Genomic DNA, 18707 nt, shown 5'->3' with positions numbered 1-18707 from the left:
GTCCAGCAGAGGTTGAGCGGAGGGTGCGGGACGGGGTGTAATCTTGCAATAGGTCACAGAGGTAAGTGGGGGCTAGGTTGTGAAGGGCTTTGTGGGTGAGGAGGAGGTTTTTGTAAATGATACGGTATTGGACTGGGAGCCAGTGGAGTTGGATGAGGACGGGGGTGATGTGATCAGATGACTTGGTGCGGGTGATGATCCGGGCGGCCGATTTCTGTATGAGTTGCAGTTTGTCGGTGAGTTTGGTTGGGAGGCCAGTGAGGAGGGCGTTGCAGTAATCAATACGGGATGTGATGAATGAGTGGACCAGGATTTCTGTGCTGGATTGGGACAGTGCTGGACGGAGTCTGGAGATGTTGCGGAGGTGAAAGAATGCAGTCCGGGTGATGTTGTAAATGTGAGGTGCAAATGAAAGTGTGCTGTCCAAAATGACGCCGAGGCTCTTGACGTGGGGGGAAAAGGGTACCGGAAAGCCGTCGATGATGATGGGAAGGGCGGGAGAGGGTTGTGACTTGGTGAGGGTGGATTTGGAGCCGATGAGAAGAGCCTCAGTTTTATTGCCGTTGAGTTTTAAAAAGTTATTGCTCATCCAGGTATTGATGTCGTGTAGGCAGGTGGTGAGGGAAGTGGGAGGAATGGCAGCGGTGGGGTTGGAGGAGATATATATCTGAGTGTCATCGGCGTAAGTGTGAAAATGGACCCTATGGTGACGGAGAATTGAACCTAGGGGTAGGAGGTAGATGGTGAAGAGAAGTGGACCCAATACTGACCCCTGGGGGACACCCATTGTGACACCCGTGCACCCAGATTTATGGTCTCAGGAAGGTATTAGCCTTATGCTGTATTTTACTAAAAGTGGCACTGCTTTTCAAAAACTAATATTCAGAAATAAGAAGGGGAATACTTCTGGCCAACACTCAACAAAATAGTTGACATTGGTTCAAAGTGGACCCTTTAGTTCAGGGTGGATATTGGTCCATAAACTGTTTCTGGGATGCAAGGAAATATTAATATTAATTTCCAATAGATTTAATAGTTTTTCAACAAAATGCCCCACATTTTTAATTGCATGACTGTTAAAAGGGCCTGATACCCAAAATTGGACTCTGAATGTATAAAGCTCTTTACTTACTAAATATCAATGAAGTGTGGATATACAACTTTTTTTTTTCTTTTTTTTTTGCTACCCTTGACTTGCTAAAAGCATAAACAGAACGTTGTTGGTGACTGTCATACTCCCTCACTGCTGGAAACTGGCATCTAGCTGCAGTCCATTTCCTCTTTCTTTTCTTTTTCCCCCCCCTGCTCGTTGGACTTTTCCTTTTTTTGAACTGTACACCGGAAAAAGCTCAGGTAATTTCCGCATGAGTGACTTCAGGGAGAAGAATGGCAAAAGTTCCTGGTCCAAAGTCCACAAACAGCTGCATTCTCAAGATGAAGGAACTTACCAGCACTTGCTCCGTGAGTATTTCTCCTTATTTTTTCTAAAACATGAGGGCAATGTTTGGGTTCAAAATACTGAAGTGAAGACTAAAGCTGTAATTCAACTCACTGTTACACCCGTCCCACAACTAACCTTGCACTGCTTTAAAGGCAGTTATTTCAGGTACTTTGAGCCCAGTGACATCATTTTATTGACTATTATTGTCTTGCAGTATAGCCAGCTCTATCAAAATGTCAAGCAGTTTTCAAAAAATGGGGAATGTTTCTTCAAAGAACTCATGCTGGTTTTCCAGCAGAGGTAATCCATTTTCAGATTCAGCAAACATTTGGATAACTATTTCTGTAGACTAAGTTATCATCCCTTGCTGCATCTTTTCGAGGGCTGAGTTGGAGTTGACTTATTCCAAAGGCCTTCAGAAACTGGCAGGAAAACTGATCCGAGCCTCCAAAGGAATGTCAAACAAGTAAGAAACACAACGTACATTTTTAATCAGGTCTGCCTTTTCTCTGCGTTGTGTCAAACATAAACTCTGCCTGGGGACAGACTCCCAAGCGCAGAAATAATGGTCTCACGTCACGGGGGAGTTGCATGCACGCAGCCTCAGATGTGATGAAGACACAGGGTGGAGAAACAGGTGACAGGATAATCGGCCTGCAGCTCTAACCTCTTCATGCTGGCTCCCCCCTCTTAGTTCCACCTATACTGCCTGGTGCCATGTGTCAGATGAGATGTACTCAAGAGCGGATGCCCACAGGTAGTGTTAAGCCTGAGTTAACCTCACAACTGAACCTCTCAATGCATTAAACAACTCTTCGTGGGATTTGGGGTCAAATGTGACTCTCATTTCAGATCATTAGGAAATGCATTTCAGCAAGAGGCCATTCTGGAAATACGACAAGTCTCAGACGAGCATAATAAGAGGAAGAGGCCTGTGCGTAATTCATACTTTCTCTTTGCATACTTTTTTATTCTCTGTTTTTGTTTGCAAATTATTATTATTATTATTATTGTTCTGAAGTATCTGTAACCCTGTCTGCGTTTTCGTAGCTCGACAGTGCCGTTGAAAGAAATGGAAAACTTTTCAGTGCTAACTGGAGTGAGCAACTTAAGGTAAAATATCATTTTCCAACTGAAAAACTGGGCAAAAAAATATGCAAAAAATAAGAACACACTTTCTTTACATCCCCGAGACTTTTCTGTGGCTATCAACTAGTACATCACTTTATATTTACTTCCATGATGAATGTGACTCTTAAATGGCAGCCTGTTGTATATGTGGTCAAGTGGTGTTCTTTTTTTGTTTTTGTTCTGTTTAACTATGAACATTTCTATTCTTGTTTTTGATGCTTTGCTGCTTCGTGGATGTTTGCTGTTAACTCTGGCAGTTATTTACATTTGTTGTGATGGGTTGCCGTGACAACTGAAAGTTGTTTGGATGTGGGAGCGTTTGTTCGAACTCTCCAAAAACCAGTTAATGAATACACAAATAACTCAATATGGAGTCAGGTTTAAAAGCAAGGAGGACAATATTTTGAGTTGTGGACATTGTGAGTTGTAGCAACAAAACCACATGGGCCCCCCGCCTGGATGGATGGATGGATGGATGGATGGATGGATGGATGGATGGATGGATGGATGGATAGTTGGGGCTAATTCATATTTTACTCCACTCTGAATGGACCTTTGTTGACTCAGCAATGACAGCAGGTCTTTATTTACATGAGCTTCAGCCAGGTGTGGCTTTACTTGAACACCCCTTTATTTTATTTGGTTTAGTCATTTTTCTAACTCTTTATTTTTCTTAACTCATGTTTTAAATCTCTCTTTCATGTTGCTGCCAAATAGTTTAGTCATAAAAGCTTTTTTCTTTCTTTTTTTTTACCCCCCAGATACAATCTATCAAAACAATGTTCACAGAATACTTCAGTGAACGCTTTTATCCATTTTTCTGTTGCAACTGTGGTGAATTCATTAAGTCGACAGCCCTTTAAAAGCTGTCATACAAAATGAGTGTATTTACCATTTGTACCAAGTATTGTGATCATTACCCACAGTTTAATGACTTTTGTCAGAGGCTTACAATGACGTGTATGCAAATGATGAATGAGTCACGCTGCGTTACAATTGTGACAACTGAGAGCACCATTCACATGTTAAGAAAAAATCAAATTCACATACAACCTGTTACGGATTTCTTCATTTGAAAATACACTTTGTAATTGTGGAAGAAAAACAATCAAATTAAACTTGCATTTGATTGAAAAAGTGGTAATCCCATATTACTTCAGTTGTGGCAGACACAATTATGGACCTCGCACCCATCAGGACTAGAGGGAAGGGGGCGTGGCATGGGGCGTGGTCACAAGTGTTTATTGGTTGCTTAGCAACGCGTGTTTGTTTCAGTTAGTTGTCAACTGTCATTTGAGTTGTCAGTTGTATTCCGCTGTCTTGGAATAAAGTCCTGTTTTATCAACCTCTGGAGTCGAGCCTCATCCTGCCACACAGTACATTTTTAATATTATCACTCCTTATGTGTGACTTATATAAAGTGTGGCCTTCAAAGTTGGTTTTAATGTCCATCAGCTCATCCCTACCTTTGTTTTTGAAAAAACACACATTTCCAGAAGAATTTTCCTTACAAGGAAAAAATTTGAAGAAGAAACACTCAAATCAGGTCCACCATTCTTCATTTGCACCATGATAAATAAAACATTAAATGCAAGGTTAACTTGAAAGGTTAACCATAATACATTTGTTGCTGTGTTGTGTGATTTCTTATTTTCCTATTTCAAAAACAGCTAAAGAAGAAATTGATCGGGCTGACAAAAGAGCACGAGGCACTGTTCAACTTTGTTGAAAACAACAAACAGATCTGCACCGAGAAAGAAAAACAAAAGGTATAGAATATTTTGAACAAGCTTTTTTTTTTGCAGCACAACACTTGTTACGAATTGCTGTTAATTCCCCGTTGTTGCATACAGATGCTGAACAGGCTGACTAAGTCAGCAGAACTGCAGGCGCGGGTGGACGAGGACTACTTCAAAATCAACCTGGAGGGTCATCAGATGAGGCTCAAGTGGGAAAACACATTGAAAAACTGCTACCAGGTGGAGGAACAAAAACAAAAAAAAGCCTTAATTTTGTAATTTCATGGGCAGTTTGCTGGTCCTCTTATCAAGAGCAGCATTTTGTGACTGAAAAACGCTCAGTGTCTTGTTCGTAGGCTCCTCATTATCTCCTCTACGCCTGTGTACCAAAAAGCTTCTGCAGTTTATTTCCTGCTGTGTTTACTGAAATACACACATTTTAGCTGCGTGTAGCAAAAAGCAGAAACAAAGGAGAAAGAGGACACCCTTCTTCTGAGGCTTTTTGCACAGTCTTTCATTATGACCTTATTTGTCATCTTTTTTATTCTTTTTAATTTCAGTTCACCAATAGATTTAAAATGATTTAACATGAAGTGATAAATTGTGCTCTGTTTTTTAAATGACGTGAGCAGAAGCCAGAAAAAAAAAACATGGACTGAATTGACTTACAAAAGCATCATTGCTTTCTGCTTTTTCAGATCGTACAGGAACTGGAAAAACAGCGAATTGAAGTTTTGGGCAACATTTTGAGCAGATACAACCTTCACATGTCCAGCTGTGGGCAGACCCTCACACATGTAAGACACACTGCCGTCCCTCCTGCTCACAGGGACTCCAACATTCCCGCTAGTAACTCTGGGTGCTTCTGCTTCTTCCAGGGCCAAAGACAGATGGAGCAGGCAGTCCAAAGGGTGGACATAGATAAAGACATAAAAGCCCTGATCGAGGAAAACAGAATCACAGTCGATGACAACAAAGCAGGGTTTTTGATGGCTGATTACTTTGTAAGTTTTTGCCTTTAAGTGAAAAATCTGTTGTAGTTTGAAGAGAGGGCTCTCTGCAGGGATACGCGTTCAAAGAAAAACCCCTCTCATCCCTGCAGGGGGCATCTTTTTGATGCAAGCATGCAAGCTGCAGACACAAAGATATGTCTGTTATTCTTTTCAAAAAGGCCTGACGTGATTCATGTACTGTGGCTCTGCTGTGTATTTAGGTTCCTTTTTTGCAGAGCGTGATGTGCATTTTGAGCAACTTTTCTTTTGTGATATCCATTTCTTCTTGGAAAGTGTACTAAATCTATTTAAATCCCAGTGTAAAAATAGAACCGGTGCAGAAGTGTAAAGGAAGTGTGTGGAGTTTTAGGTTGTTAGAGGTGTCAGGAAAGGGGGTGTTTCCTAAAGATACATTTCTGTTGTCTATGTTCAGGAGGAAGACAGAAAATCCCTGATGAGCAAAGCCAGACGACAAGATGCCATCAGGCTCAGACTACTGCGTCTCGACAACCATATCGCAAAAACAAAAAAAGACTGCCAAGGTAAGTTTATTGAAACTTTCTGAGAATTTATAATTATGTCGTCCACTTTATCACTCTAATGTCAAAATCTTGCTTCAGGAATCGAAAAATTGATGAAAACATACTCCGAAAATCCATCTTTCTCAAACCAAAAGAACCTCGAGGAAACCGAGCAGCTGCTTGATGAGGTAATTAACACACAGTATGTACCATGTTGGGATAGTCACATGAACTTATGGATACTGGCTTCAGATTGGTCATAAATTAGATTTTTTCTCTATTAAATATTCCCTGTAGAGTACTTTAAAACTGGATCTCCTTGAGGCCACCAGCTACAAACTCTCCTTATCGCTATCCGAAGTAGAAGGGACACCAAAGTCCTTTCACCGATTTAGTGACAACATACTTAAATTGAAAGATAAGGTAAGAATTGGTATACTACAGGAAACAATGAAAATAAAATATATTTGATTGTTCCCACAGGTGTACAACTACTACTTGGAGTGGCAGTATTATTTTAAATCTTTTTTTTTTTGCTAATTTCCATTTTAGTCTTGATTGACAATCACCGCAAAACAGCTTCAAATATCACCAAAGTACCTCCTTTAATCAGTTCATTATAGCTAAACATTTGTCACTGAATCAAATACTTTTCTTCCGATCATTCGCATTATTTGTTTTCTTTCAAATGATTTTGAAAGAGAAGCAATGTAATATGAAGCACTTTTCCCTTGAAGGACTGCGAGCACAGCGTCATTCACCTGACGCGTCCCGTCAAACTCAGGAGGTCACCATTCAGGTCCCGGCAGTCGCTGAGAGCTTCCATCATTTACAGAGGACCAGTTGAGATTCCCACGCAGCCACCTGCCGAGCCTTCACAAGCCCCTGACCAGGTCACATCCACAACAGTGGAGCATGATGGCAGCACCGTTAACGGTACTCCGTCTGACCCAGGCAACGACAAAGGAAAAGGTAATTTGTTAAGGACCAACAGGAAAGCTTAACTTCTAAAAAAACTCATCTGGAAATGCCCTGTGGCATTAAAACTGTGAAAAATGTTTGGCAGATGGAACAACACTAGAGATTCGTTGTATAGGAAAATGCAAGGTCCTGTACAACTTCACACCGGAAAATGATGACGAATTGCCACTGAAAGAAGGTAAGAGGTGACTTTTCTTATCTGAAAAAATCATGAAGATTCATAGCTTAACAGTTACAATTATTTGCTTCACAGGTGACCTCGTTGACCTTTGTACCAAATCAGACAGCGGGTGGTGGTTTGGGATTCTTAACGGGCAGAAAGGTCATTTCCCATCAACCTACGTTGAGGAGCTACCTGTGATAAACAGCGCTGAATCATCTTATGCCTGAACGACCTGACCAATTAACAGAAAAGCCACAAGCCAGGGATAATTGCTTATTATATTATCCCATGGCAAAAACTCAAACAGCATCCAAGTTTTAGTTAGTTTCACATTCTTAAAAATAGTAAACAAAAACATTCATATTAATGCATGCTCTTCTAACAGTCATGATCTCTGCTTTTATGAAATGCTTCATGAATTTCTGTTGTACTTGGATTTTTGTATTGAAATATTTCTTTATTTATACAACTGTGTACAGAAAAACTCAAATAGAGAGGAATTTGCAATAACATACTTTATGACATATGTGTGATTAAGAGGAAGACAAAGCTGTTGTACTCCTTTAACATTCCAATTATTTACAAAATGACAGAAATAAAATGGAAAAATTGTTTATATATGAATAGTTTGTTAAATGTTTTCAGGACTGGAGTGAGTAAAAATAAGTAATGACTGTTACAACATCCATCACAACAGCTGAGATTAATAGTCTCCAGCAAGGTGCAACATTGCTACACTGTCATTAATAAGACAGGACACTTATTACTCGTGGCTTTCAGAGGTTTGATATTTATATATCTTAACAAAGTAGCTGATCATTTGTTTTGACAGACCAGTAATCCACCTCTGATGAGTGACCATGTAAAAACACTTGCCTTTTTTAATTTTTTTTATTTTATTGCAGTGAAAACATTAAAACATAACACATAAACGTGGTATTTTTTATATATTTTTTACATTGTGCTGTTGATCTCAGCAGCGTGCCACAGCGACAAACTCCTTCCTGACATTTGCGAGGAATGCTGCTAGATTGTTGGTCTCCTGAAGCCGGCTTTCCAGGTCTGGCAGACACTCGAGCACAGGGTCACTGGACACAACTGTTTAACCAAAGGAAAAAAAAAATCATCACTTGGGTCGATACAAAACTTGTTTTTAGCTCTTGTCATAAATGTTTTTACCAAATACAATGAAAAGACTAAAACCTGGGTCTTTTTTGCCTTGAATAACCCAGTGTGGAGTGCTTTTTCTGTAGCATTTATTACAAGTTTTTATAAGTGGGTGAGTTTGGTAAATTTATCAAAATGCAAAAAAAAAGGTTAATAATCTTATATAAAATATTTAGGTGCAACTTACTCTCATATGATCCATTTTCTTTAATCCCCATTGTGATAATGTAAGCACAGTCCTGATCTTTCGGGTTGATGTTCCGGAAAACAAACTGCAACTTTTCACCTAATAAAACAACAAAACAAAAGAAAATAAGTAATCTGTAACATTTGAAGTCATATTTGCTTCAGCTGAACCAGGGTTTTATTCCAGAAAGCACAATTTAGAACAGCTGGCCAGAATTCAGTCGAGTCTGAGTGTGTGTGTGTGTGTGTGTGTGTGTGTGTGTGTGTGTGTGTGTGTGTGTGTGTGTGTGTGTGTGTGTGTGTGTGTGTGTGTGTGTGTGTGTGTGTACTCTGAATGGGAAAAAAGCCATTATCTGTGGTACTGGGCGTCACCGTGACAACCGTTAAATACAAAGCAGAGGCTCTGCTTTATCTCAGTGAAGGGAGAAATGAATGTGTACTGATTTTATACAACGCAGTCAAGTTGTGTGGAAATATTTACATAATGTCCAATACACACCAGGTTAAGAATGCTTAATCAATTGGACGCATTACAATATAGACCTTATAAACAACAAAAAAAAGGAGGGGGGGGGGTTGTCAAACAGCTCCTTCATGCTGCTGCCAGACACAAATTTAATTTATTTTCCAGTTTGCAACACAGCAGGAGAGAGAAAATGTGATCATTCAGAAAGACTTAAATAGCATTAAAATGAAACTATCCAACATTCAGACTCATTTGTACTAAATAGGATTCTTTAGAGCGTTTATTCACACAGAGCTAGCTGGATCCTGTCACCTTCCTCTTTCATTTCTTTTCAACATCAGCTGTTCTTAAAGGGATTGTGACATGAAAAACACATTTTTCTTGATTTTTTGTGTTTAGTTGGGTGTCTTGACATCAATTACACCCAAAAAAATGAACTTTTAACATTCAGGGCCTGATTTACTAAAGGTTTGCGTGTGTAAAAACGTGTGCAAACTTGACAGCACCCGCAAACCAATGTGCCAGCTGATCTACTAACAGCGTGCAAAGAGGACTGCTCCTCTCAAATGCGCAAAATAGCACACGCAATTTATTTAGTACTTTTGCCCTGATGAATAATCAATATGGGGCGTACCCGCCAGAAATCGCTAAATACTGGGAAGGGAAGATGCAAATTGGTCCATTTACCACACGCAATGAGATTTACCAAGCCTGAAAGTTTTTGCGTGGATTGTGATTGCGTCTGTATTTAATACGTTCGAAAGGAAGGTGCTAATCTCCACATGCAAAAGGAGAAATATTTTATTTAAATGTTAAATCGAGTATTATTCAGCAAAAGGTTGCCACAGGAGGCACATTCATTTTTTTATTTGTGATAATAAATAAATCACGTGTTTTCATGGAGAAAAATGTGTTTCTTATTGTGCGCCTATACTTGTTCTGCAGTTGTCATACCCCGGTGTTGTGCCGTATTCAGCACCCCTGCCGTGAAAAGCACCCCCTCGTCTGACAAAAATGATATTCTCATTCCGTGTCATGTTCTGTTTAGCGTCCAGTTTTGTGTTAATGATTCATGTTTAAATGCGCTCATGGATTCCACAATAGTCATACTTTCCCACAATCACAGTCACAGATAACAAAAATCGGGTAAATGGTTATTGATGTAATTAATTAATAGCCTGCTTACTGTGTTGTCTTCCATAATATTTGTAAATATATATAATATAAACTCCTAAGTATGTGTTTGTGTGAGTGTGTATATATAAATATATTGAAGTGTCAGTGTGTTGTTTTTTTTCTTGGTCTACTTATCATTGAATATACGAGGGGGTGCTTTTCACGGCAGGGGTGCTGAATACGGCACAACAATTTGCCTCTTCCACTAATATCTCTAACTCCAACTCGTCAAATTTCATTTTGCGCTTGCAACTATATCCTGCTTTACATCCAGACTCTCCATGGCGCAAAGTTTGCGCTGCAAACCGTAAGACGCGCAACACCTCATTTAAATACTGCTGTTTGGGAGGAGGAGCAGGGCAATGATTGACAGGAAAGGGGGAAAAGGACGCGTTTTTCACAGGCAAAAAACACCGTCATAAAAAAAGCCAGGCATGGAGTACTGGAGTGAAGTTTTTCTTGTTACACCCTTTTAGACACATTTGAGGGATATTGGCCAAGACTTTTAATAGTGTTATGTCACAATACCTTTAAGGACAGCTGTTGTCCCATATAGAACTCTGCTACTTTTGCGATATTGATCATCTAATTATTTTTTTCTTTAAAGTGATTTCAATGTATTAAATACTTGCAATTTTACAACGCATTTCAACAATATTGTTGTGCACGACTGCATTCTGTATTGTCTCACTAATATGCCCAGAAATTGTTTGGCACAAGCACGGCAGTTCCTTGATGGCATTGCCGTTCCTATTTCCTGTCATCTCTTTTTGCAAATTTGAAACGATCCTGATCAAGAGCTCTGATGGACTGAGGCGCTCATTTGCATCAGTGATACATCACACTGTGACTGTGTTGTTATTCACATTACTGCACCATCCAGTCACAACACACTAAACACTCTGTTTTCTTTTACAATCAAAACACTTGAAGGATTGCTGGAGTGGCTACCAGATTGTAAATGTAGCACTTTGGAAATGTCCACATAAAACCACCTGAGGGGTTATATCAATGGCTTCTGTCTTCTGTTTGAAATATATTATACTCAGGAGGAGGAAAGGACAGATGATGAGTTTGTAAAAGAAAACCTGCAAGCACACAAGTCAGGACTAGTGCAGGAATTTTAAAGTTTTATAATCTCAGTGTTAAACTACTATTATGTGTTCCACAAACATGCAGCAGAATTGGTAACAAAAGGTGTGTTTCTACTCCAAGATATCTGATTATTGTTTCACTTTTGAAGAGGTGAAAGTGAAAAAGTATGAATGTCCTCAGGCTTTAGAAGAGAAAATGTTTGAGCTACACATCAAATTTGGTAAAATAAGTATGATACAAATAATGTTCAAGATAGATACTTCATATTGAAATGTGTATGCGTCTTACCTTTGGCCAGCTGTGTTTTGTCATGGATAGTTCGTATCTCCAAACCTAAATGATCCTGAAACACCAGTCTGGCTTTCTGCAGATTCTTCAATTTGTCTTTGTTTGCTTTATATTGAGACTCTATTACTGAAATGAGAAACTCAGTGAAACCATTTTCAAAATCTCATAAATGAACTTTTGTCATGCAACACTGGTTCAGTTTTCAAAATTGTCTTACACTTCTTCCTCTTGGCCTGTTCTTCTTTAAGATTGTTAATTTTCTGAATGATGTCCTCTTTCTGCATCCCCTTCTCCTGAACTTCTGACATGGCCTCGGATATGGCACGCCTTTTCTCCTTTATCAACACATTTTTCTGTTCCAGGTCTGAGAACACAAAGCACACTTTGTTAGTCCAAGTACATACTAATACAATAAACTAAAGCTGGTGAAGCTTTGTCTTCTTGTTCCAAGAGAGTTGAAAGAGTACAGATATGAACAGTGATATTTTGTTGATTTGTACCCAAACACAGAAACAGTTAAATGAGTGAAAGGTCACATATGTGCAGTAAATATTAATGCTTTGTACCCTTTTGCAGAAACTCACCTTTTTTGAACACCTGTATTGTCTCGAATAGCTTCTCATCATCCTTACATTTCTTCAAACATGCATCTACATATTTTCACAAACACACACACAGAACACATTAATCCAAGAACATGAAGGGTTATAACAGTTTTCTCTTTCATAAAATATCAACCCAACAATCCCAGAACAAAACCCACTTGTGTCAGTGTTTGAAGACACTACATGTAATTACCCATCCAAGAATTACAAGATCATCATTTAATCATAGGTTTCTTCATTCACAAATCGATTACCGGTAGTATAAAGTGGTATTTCCGGTAAATCCCACAACTAAAATAATAAAACATTTGTCTGATGATATCCCGGCCTATCTCTCTTGTTCACACAGTTATGTTGCACTTGTTTGAGAAAGTAGGTCTGGACACTTTCAGCCACAAGTTAGTGATAAAATATGTCAGCATATTTTTGTGTAGCTCATGCTAATACCAGGTGTTGGAAGTTGGCCTAAGGTGGTGATAAACATACAGAGCAGGGGTGTCAGGCTCTATTTCATCTTGGGCCACATCAGCATTAAGGTTACTGTCAAATGGACAGCAACTGACTGCTTGCTTAAATCACATTATGTAACTCCCCCTGCATAACTGTTTAATAGATATGGAGGTGTTGCAAACATCTAACAGTCAAATGACCTTCAGGCCACCTAAAAAAAAGGCTAATCTCCATTTGGTAGAAACAAGTTTTTGCTTCCCTTCTATCTTTAAATTGCCTTCTTTCTTAAATATTTGTGTTTCAAACCCATGATTTCATTACAAAATTGCCATTCATTTAACACATTTAAATAAAATATGTATTGTACATGTTGTTATGGGTCCATATATGTGTCTGAAACATTATAGGATTGTATTATAAGAAGGGAATTATCATGTTTGATTTGTCATGTTCTCGTGAGCCAGATGCAGCCCATGGGCCTTGAGTTTGACATGTCTGATACAGAGGTAATAAATTCACATATAAAAAGATGTCTAAAACACACTCAGCATTTTATTATTCATGAAAAAGGGTCTCATAAATTACAGCTGTCAGAATAAATGGTTTTCTGACAGAAGCCCACTGTTGAACTGATGATTTTGCAATACAAGAGAGTATCAGACAACAGACATTTGTTGTTTCACAAAAAAGGAACCATCTACTAAATGAAGGGAAGGCAAAGATGATAAGACCCTCTATACCTTCAGAAATCTCTTGAGAACTCATCTCCCATGATAACGCCTCCTCTGCTAATACCACCAACAGACCTTACCCCCTCCGTTAAAAATACTAAATATAAGGTTAATATACATACAGATACAATTTACTTACCATGTGCTGACTTCACAAATTGCCTGTGGGACTGAGATAGTTCTGCAGTTGTTTCGATTATCTCTGCATATGCTTTAAGGTGTGTATTGAGGATCTCCTCCAGCTCACCAGTAAACCTGTCATTCATGTTTGGGTCGGTGATGGACATTATGGCGTTCTGATGTCAATCTGTGATTCAACCACATGGAAAGAAATGCACTTTGTTTGAATTTTTAAGAATACAAAGCCAGAATCTGGTTTCATATAACATGAGGCTGGAGCTCAGGAATCACAAAACGAAGAAAATGTTTCTGCCAAATTACACGGTCACAAAGATGATTATGTTAACAATATATACTGCTACTAAAACTGTAAAGCATTAAGCTTATTTTTGAGCCTGGGTTAATTTTGCAATACAGATAGGGATTTTGATTGATGATGCTCTTTTTTTGCTGCATGCTACATTCGATTAAAAAAACTTAAGTTGATAATAATCTTTTCTGTAGAATTAAAATGAGACTTTTCATTCACTATTTTCATTAAAGCATTAAAGTTTCCTGCACTTGGAATGACATACAAACCTCAAGGATCTGGTCTCAATGCATGATGATTGTATACGTAATTGGAATATTCAATATACATCCACCTCTGGTCATAGCTGACTGATTATCGTACTTACAATGACTAGAAATGTTTATAAGTCTAAAAAACAGGTGGTAGTTTAAAACCTGATTGTTGACAGACTGACGGTGTTGTTACACTGCAAAAACTCAAAATCTTACCAGGAATATTTGTCTTATTTTTAGTTAAAATGTCTAATTTTTAGTCAAAAAAATCCCATTACACTTAAAACAAGAGTCATTACCAGAAAAATAACTTATTTAAGAATTTTCACCTGTTTCAAGTAAATTTTTACTTGAAATAAGTAGAAAAATCTGCCAGTGGAACAAGATTTTTTTACTTGTAATGACAAGATAAATCTTGTCCCAGTTATTTTTCTGGTAATGCGTCTTGTTTTAAGTGTAATGAGATTTTATTTTGACTAAAAATGAGACATTTTAACTAGAAATAAGACAAATATTCTTGTTAAGATTTTGAGTTTTTGCTCACGTACGTATTACGTGTAGATATTGTTGTTATTGTTGTTTTGTAACTCGTGCTCTTAACCACTTTTGAAAAGACATTTTATATCTGAAGAGTTTTTCTTTCTTAATGGTTAAAGAAAGATTAATAATTAAAATATGAATAACGAGAAGAAACATAAACAAGCTTATTTGATTTTGCGAATAACATACGAGCGTTTCCTTTGTACGGTATTATTGGTATACAGAGATGTTACAACGTCTTTTTCAGTAATAAAGTGTTAATAGTCGACATCATAACAGGTAAATTGAGCAACTTTAGCGAAAGGTTATAATTTAGCGTGTTATCCCTGGTGCTAAATGAGCAACATTAGGCACCAGTACCGCTAAATAAGCTTGTCAAAATGTACCGTACCTAAACAATGGAACTATTGTACATTGATTTTCCCGGTTGTTCAGGTTTTGTTTTGATACTTACGTCGTTAAGTGCAGCCAAATTACAGTCTCAGGTTTTTATCGCCAGTTATTTTCAAAAATCCGCGGCTTGTACACAAAGGGCGGTTCCCGCCTAACGGAAATGACGTAAATCGATGCTGGTTTCCGCTTTCAAAAACATAATTATAAATATAATCTATTATTATTTTTATTATTATTATTATTATAGCCTTGAGTTTACCTACTCGATAGATTCTTCCCCTATATATTTATTTAACCACCTTCTTTTTTATTTTTTATTCTCTGGTTAAACGCTGATTTATGGTACCACGTAACACCAACGCAGCCCCTACGCCGTAGGGGATGCGGGGACGCGCAACCTACGGCGTAGGCTCTGCGTCGATTTAACGCGGAACCATAATTCAGGCTTAACACGATTGTTCTGCTTGAAGTGGCCCCTATGAGCACACACCATGGATGTATTATATAACTGGATACCGGATCGAAAATGGCCGCCCATTCATTTCAATGGAGTTTGCTCACCCAGCGCATCCGCCGAAAAAATTTCTGACTTCCTGGTTTACTTCCTGGTACACGGGCCCATAGAGCATGCGCAGTTGAGTCACCTCCCATGATGCTCTGGGGCCTCCCATCATGCCCCGGGGCAATGAGAACGAGCGCTGCGCGCTCTGGACAAGCGCTGCGCGCTCATGAGTCCTTCAGACCGGTAATGATAGATGTACACAATGAAATTAGGGATTTATAGGGCAAATCAACCGATGCTGTTCTCAAACTCATGGTTATAGACTATACATGGTTCATTTGTGTGTTTTTTTTAATTAAAGATAAAACGAGTCATTTTTATTTAAGATGAGACACCCCAGGTTAATAGGCTAAAATAGGGTAAAAATGTAAATAGCAGGTATCACCATGAAACTTCCCAAGTTTATTACTTACATTAAGACAAATATTTTTTGTATTACAAGTTTTGTCAAGTATTATGTTTAAATATGTCAAATATTATGTTTAAATGTGGTTAATTTGTGGAGTTTAATTTTTTTGAGTAAGGATAAAACGAGTCATCTTTATAAAAACAAACAAACAAAAAAACACATGGGATTCCCCACAATAACACAAGCTGTCATATGCTATTTATCTATATACCTTTGGGTAAATCTTTTTGTCTATTAATGATCGTGCAGTCCGAATGTTAGGCGTAATTAACTTTGCATTTTCTCTGATTCTTTTACAGCTTCTGGGCTCACATTAAGTGTTATTCCTGCCTGATATCTTATTTTCACAAACCATACACCGTTGGCTACAACGGAAATGTTTAAGTACAAGAATGACAAACCATTATTATTCTTGCTATTAAACATTTCCGTCTGTGATCCCCCTGGTCAGGGCGTTTAGACCGAGTGTGACCTGAGCGTCCCACCTGAGCTCTGTGCCATAGCGCGCAGCTCCAGCTCAATGAATGACAGAGGGTCTCCTGCTCAGCTGCTGCTCAACACTGATCAGAGCAGCTCCCCCTCGTTTACTGAGGTTTTATTATAAACCCAATGTCTTTTGTCATGGAAAAAAAAATTAAGAGACCACAAAAACACACCTTTGAGCCGTGTTTTCCACTTTTCTGAGTGATTATTCCGCCGAACGGCTTAGATTCAGCCATGCTCGTTCCCGAGACACACACGACCGCGCTTTGCGAGTGCACGGACAAAGCCGTGACGTCACGCCCAGAAAGAGACTTTTCTTTGACTTTTCTGGCCGTTATAAAACATTTTTGACGGATATAAAGTCCATGACTTAAAAATATAGAATACAAAGATTAGTAATTGCCGGTGATTACAGCTGGAGGTGTCCTGTGAACAGTTTTAGAGGCTTCTCTTTTACTATTGCGGTCTATGGGAAAAAAGCTTTCTGGGCCCCATGGGATTTTTTGTTGCAGTACCGCGGCTGGCCACTGGAAAAAATCGGCGTGCCTGCTGAGCGCGAGACTGGGGGCCTGGCACACACACACCATCTTCTGGCAAAGATGTGTATGGATCCAACTAATCTCTCCAAAAGCATCAATCCAAATACTTTAGAAAATTACAAAATTACATTACTGCCGGTCTTCTATATACAAGTATTCATGTTGATGTAGTTTTAAATAAATGAAAACCAAGTAATACACTCAGATGTACAAAACCTCTAGACACAGAGACAGTTTCTTCCCCCGAGCTGTTGCTCTGATGAACTCTCATCACTCATAGAGTCTCAGAGTAATCAATCACTGTGCAATAATAATAATCACAATAACCACAATCATATGCTGTAACAATGTGTGATGGAGGTATCCCATCCTCCATGTCACATGGTTAAATGTCATGCTATGTGTATTAATGTTTGTGATTTTGTCACTTAGGAGGATTCCTTGGCATGCAGTTCTTGGCAGCTATGGAAGTCAGTCCTACACAAAGCATGGTGCATAAATCACACTGCAAAAACTCTTACCAGTAATATTTGTCTTATTTCTAGTTAAAATGTCTCATTTTTAGTCAAAAAAATCTCATTACACTTACACAAAACAAGAGTCATTACCAGAAAAATAACTTGTTATTTGACAGTTTTCACCCATTTCAAGTAAATCTTCACTTGAAATAATTAGAAAAATCTGCCAGTGGGGCAATATTTATCTTCTCATTACAAGCAAAAAAATCTTGTTCCACTGGCAGATTTGGCAATATTATGTAAATGCTCTTGGCCAAGTGGTGTGTGTGTGTGTGTGTGTGTGTGTGTGTGTGTGTGTGTGTGTGTGTGTGTGTGTGTGTGTGTGTGTGTGTGTGTGTGTGTGTGTGTGTGTGTGTGTGTGTGTGTGTGTGTGTGTTCGTGTGTGTAAACTGGATTCCTACGCTGGTGATGAAGGGTTGTTGTCAGTGGTCTGTCTTATGGTGTATAATAAATGCCCATACAAGGGCTAACTTTATTTCTGCCTCAGCCTCCTCACTTCCCCTTATTTAAAGTGGACCTATTATGGCATCTAATACCTATTTTAAACAGGCCTTGAATGTCTTAAAAACAAGCTTTTGATTGTTTTTGCTAAATACATTAGAAATTCAGCCTCTAAACCGTGTCTTTATCTTCCCATTCCCTAATCTCATTCTTTATGAGGGATTCTGAGTGGGCGGGGAGGCTATGATAATGAGGCTCTGTGCTGATTGGCTGCCTGAATGACCCGATACACAGCTACGAAAAAATGGCGGAAGCTCCGGACGGCGGAGTTAGTTGTTGTGGGCGTGGTTTCACGCATTGGAGGCCAACCTATGCAAATTGCATTTTGGTTACGTAACAAAAGGGAGCAGAATCTGAACGGCTGTGGAAGTCACATCACACTGGACGGCTCATCCGGGTGGCTGTACAGACACTGCAGAATTTGGTTGCTTTCCTCCTTCTCTGAGTTGGCAGGCTGAGGGGAGACCACTTTAAATATGTTAAAGCAAGAGAAATAATAATATAATATAACATAATAGGTCCCCTTTAAGGCCGCCATTCACACAATGCACCTTTCAATAACCATGTGTACCTCATACTGCTGCACCTTTGACTTAAAAAAAAATTGTATATATGTTAATAAGAGCCATTTGTCTATTTACTGTTTGCAACTATTTAAATCTGGGTTCAGTGAGCAAAAAAAACTGAGTCAAATTCCCTGTCTGGCATGTTCATAGTTGGCCAATAAAGCTGATGCTGATTCTGATGCTGATGTGGGTGCCAGATGGGCTCTGTTTTTCACCTACAGTATGAAGGGAAGCCCATTTGGTTGCCACGTCCACTGACACTGACAATATTAATGAGACTGAAAGGATCCATGGGGTTATTTGGGACACTGTCTCTGGTGGTGTGTTCAGTGGCTAATATTTAACATTTGTACAAGCAAGTTTCTGTGAATTATCTAATG

The 18707-nt window shown here is 38.8% G+C and overlaps 2 protein-coding genes across 3 annotated transcripts; one reads left to right on the top strand and one right to left on the bottom strand.

The window, feature by feature from the left end:
• Positions 1–1390: 1390 nt before the first annotated feature.
• On the top strand, positions 1391–7584 carry nostrin (nitric oxide synthase trafficking). Of its 2 annotated transcripts, none has more exons than XM_061723554.1 (16): positions 1391–1461; positions 1656–1741; positions 1824–1907; positions 2136–2198; positions 2294–2375; positions 2492–2554; positions 4243–4341; positions 4426–4551; positions 5010–5108; positions 5190–5315; positions 5737–5845; positions 5924–6012; positions 6122–6247; positions 6562–6796; positions 6891–6983; positions 7059–7584. In XM_061723554.1, the coding sequence occupies exons 1-16, from the start codon at positions 1435–1437 to the stop codon at positions 7193–7195; spliced, it is 1644 nt and encodes a 547-aa protein (XP_061579538.1). In that variant the 5' UTR covers positions 1391–1434; the 3' UTR covers positions 7196–7584. The 2 variants fall into 2 exon arrangements, with proteins under 2 accessions (XP_061579538.1, XP_061579539.1); XM_061723555.1 differs by having other exon boundaries at positions 1440–1461; positions 1661–1741.
• Positions 7585–7845: 261 nt separating this feature from the next.
• Positions 7846–14893, bottom strand: spc25 (SPC25 component of NDC80 kinetochore complex). Its single transcript, XM_061723556.1, has 7 exons — positions 14811–14893; positions 13272–13439; positions 11931–11996; positions 11564–11710; positions 11347–11472; positions 8323–8421; positions 7846–8066 (listed from the first exon to the last, which is right to left on the bottom strand). The coding sequence occupies exons 2-7, from the start codon at positions 13417–13419 to the stop codon at positions 7942–7944; spliced, it is 711 nt and encodes a 236-aa protein (XP_061579540.1). The 5' UTR covers positions 13420–13439; positions 14811–14893; the 3' UTR covers positions 7846–7941.
• Between the last annotated feature and the right edge of the window lie 3814 nt (positions 14894–18707).

This window comes from Cololabis saira, chromosome 6 (genome assembly GCF_033807715.1).
Source record: "Cololabis saira isolate AMF1-May2022 chromosome 6, fColSai1.1, whole genome shotgun sequence".
Taxonomy (NCBI): Eukaryota; Metazoa; Chordata; class Actinopteri; order Beloniformes; family Belonidae; genus Cololabis; species Cololabis saira.
The sequence above is the reverse complement of the archived record's forward strand: the minus strand, read 5'-3'. Positions and strand labels throughout refer to the sequence as shown.

What these genes read in the sequence shown, in the direction of transcription:
- nostrin (XM_061723554.1), top strand. Translation starts at nt 1,435, where the DNA reads ATGAAGGAACTTACCAGCACTTGCTCC. An exon ending in AACAAAAAAAGACTGCCAAG is followed by an intron (nt 5,846 to 5,923) that starts GTAAGTTTATTG and finishes ATCTTGCTTCAG; the next exon opens with GAATCGAAAAATTGATGAAA. An exon ending in CCGAGCAGCTGCTTGATGAG is followed by an intron (nt 6,013 to 6,121) that starts GTAATTAACACA and finishes TATTCCCTGTAG; the next exon opens with AGTACTTTAAAACTGGATCT.
- spc25 (XM_061723556.1), bottom strand. Translation starts at nt 13,419, where the DNA reads ATGTCCATCACCGACCCAAACATGAATGACAGGTTTACTGGTGAGCTG. An exon ending in ATTTGTGAAGTCAGCACATG is followed by an intron (nt 11,997 to 13,271) that starts GTAAGTAAATTG and finishes GAAAATATGTAG; the next exon opens with ATGCATGTTTGAAGAAATGT. An exon ending in AATACAGGTGTTCAAAAAAG is followed by an intron (nt 11,711 to 11,930) that starts GTGAGTTTCTGC and finishes TTGTGTTCTCAG; the next exon opens with ACCTGGAACAGAAAAATGTG.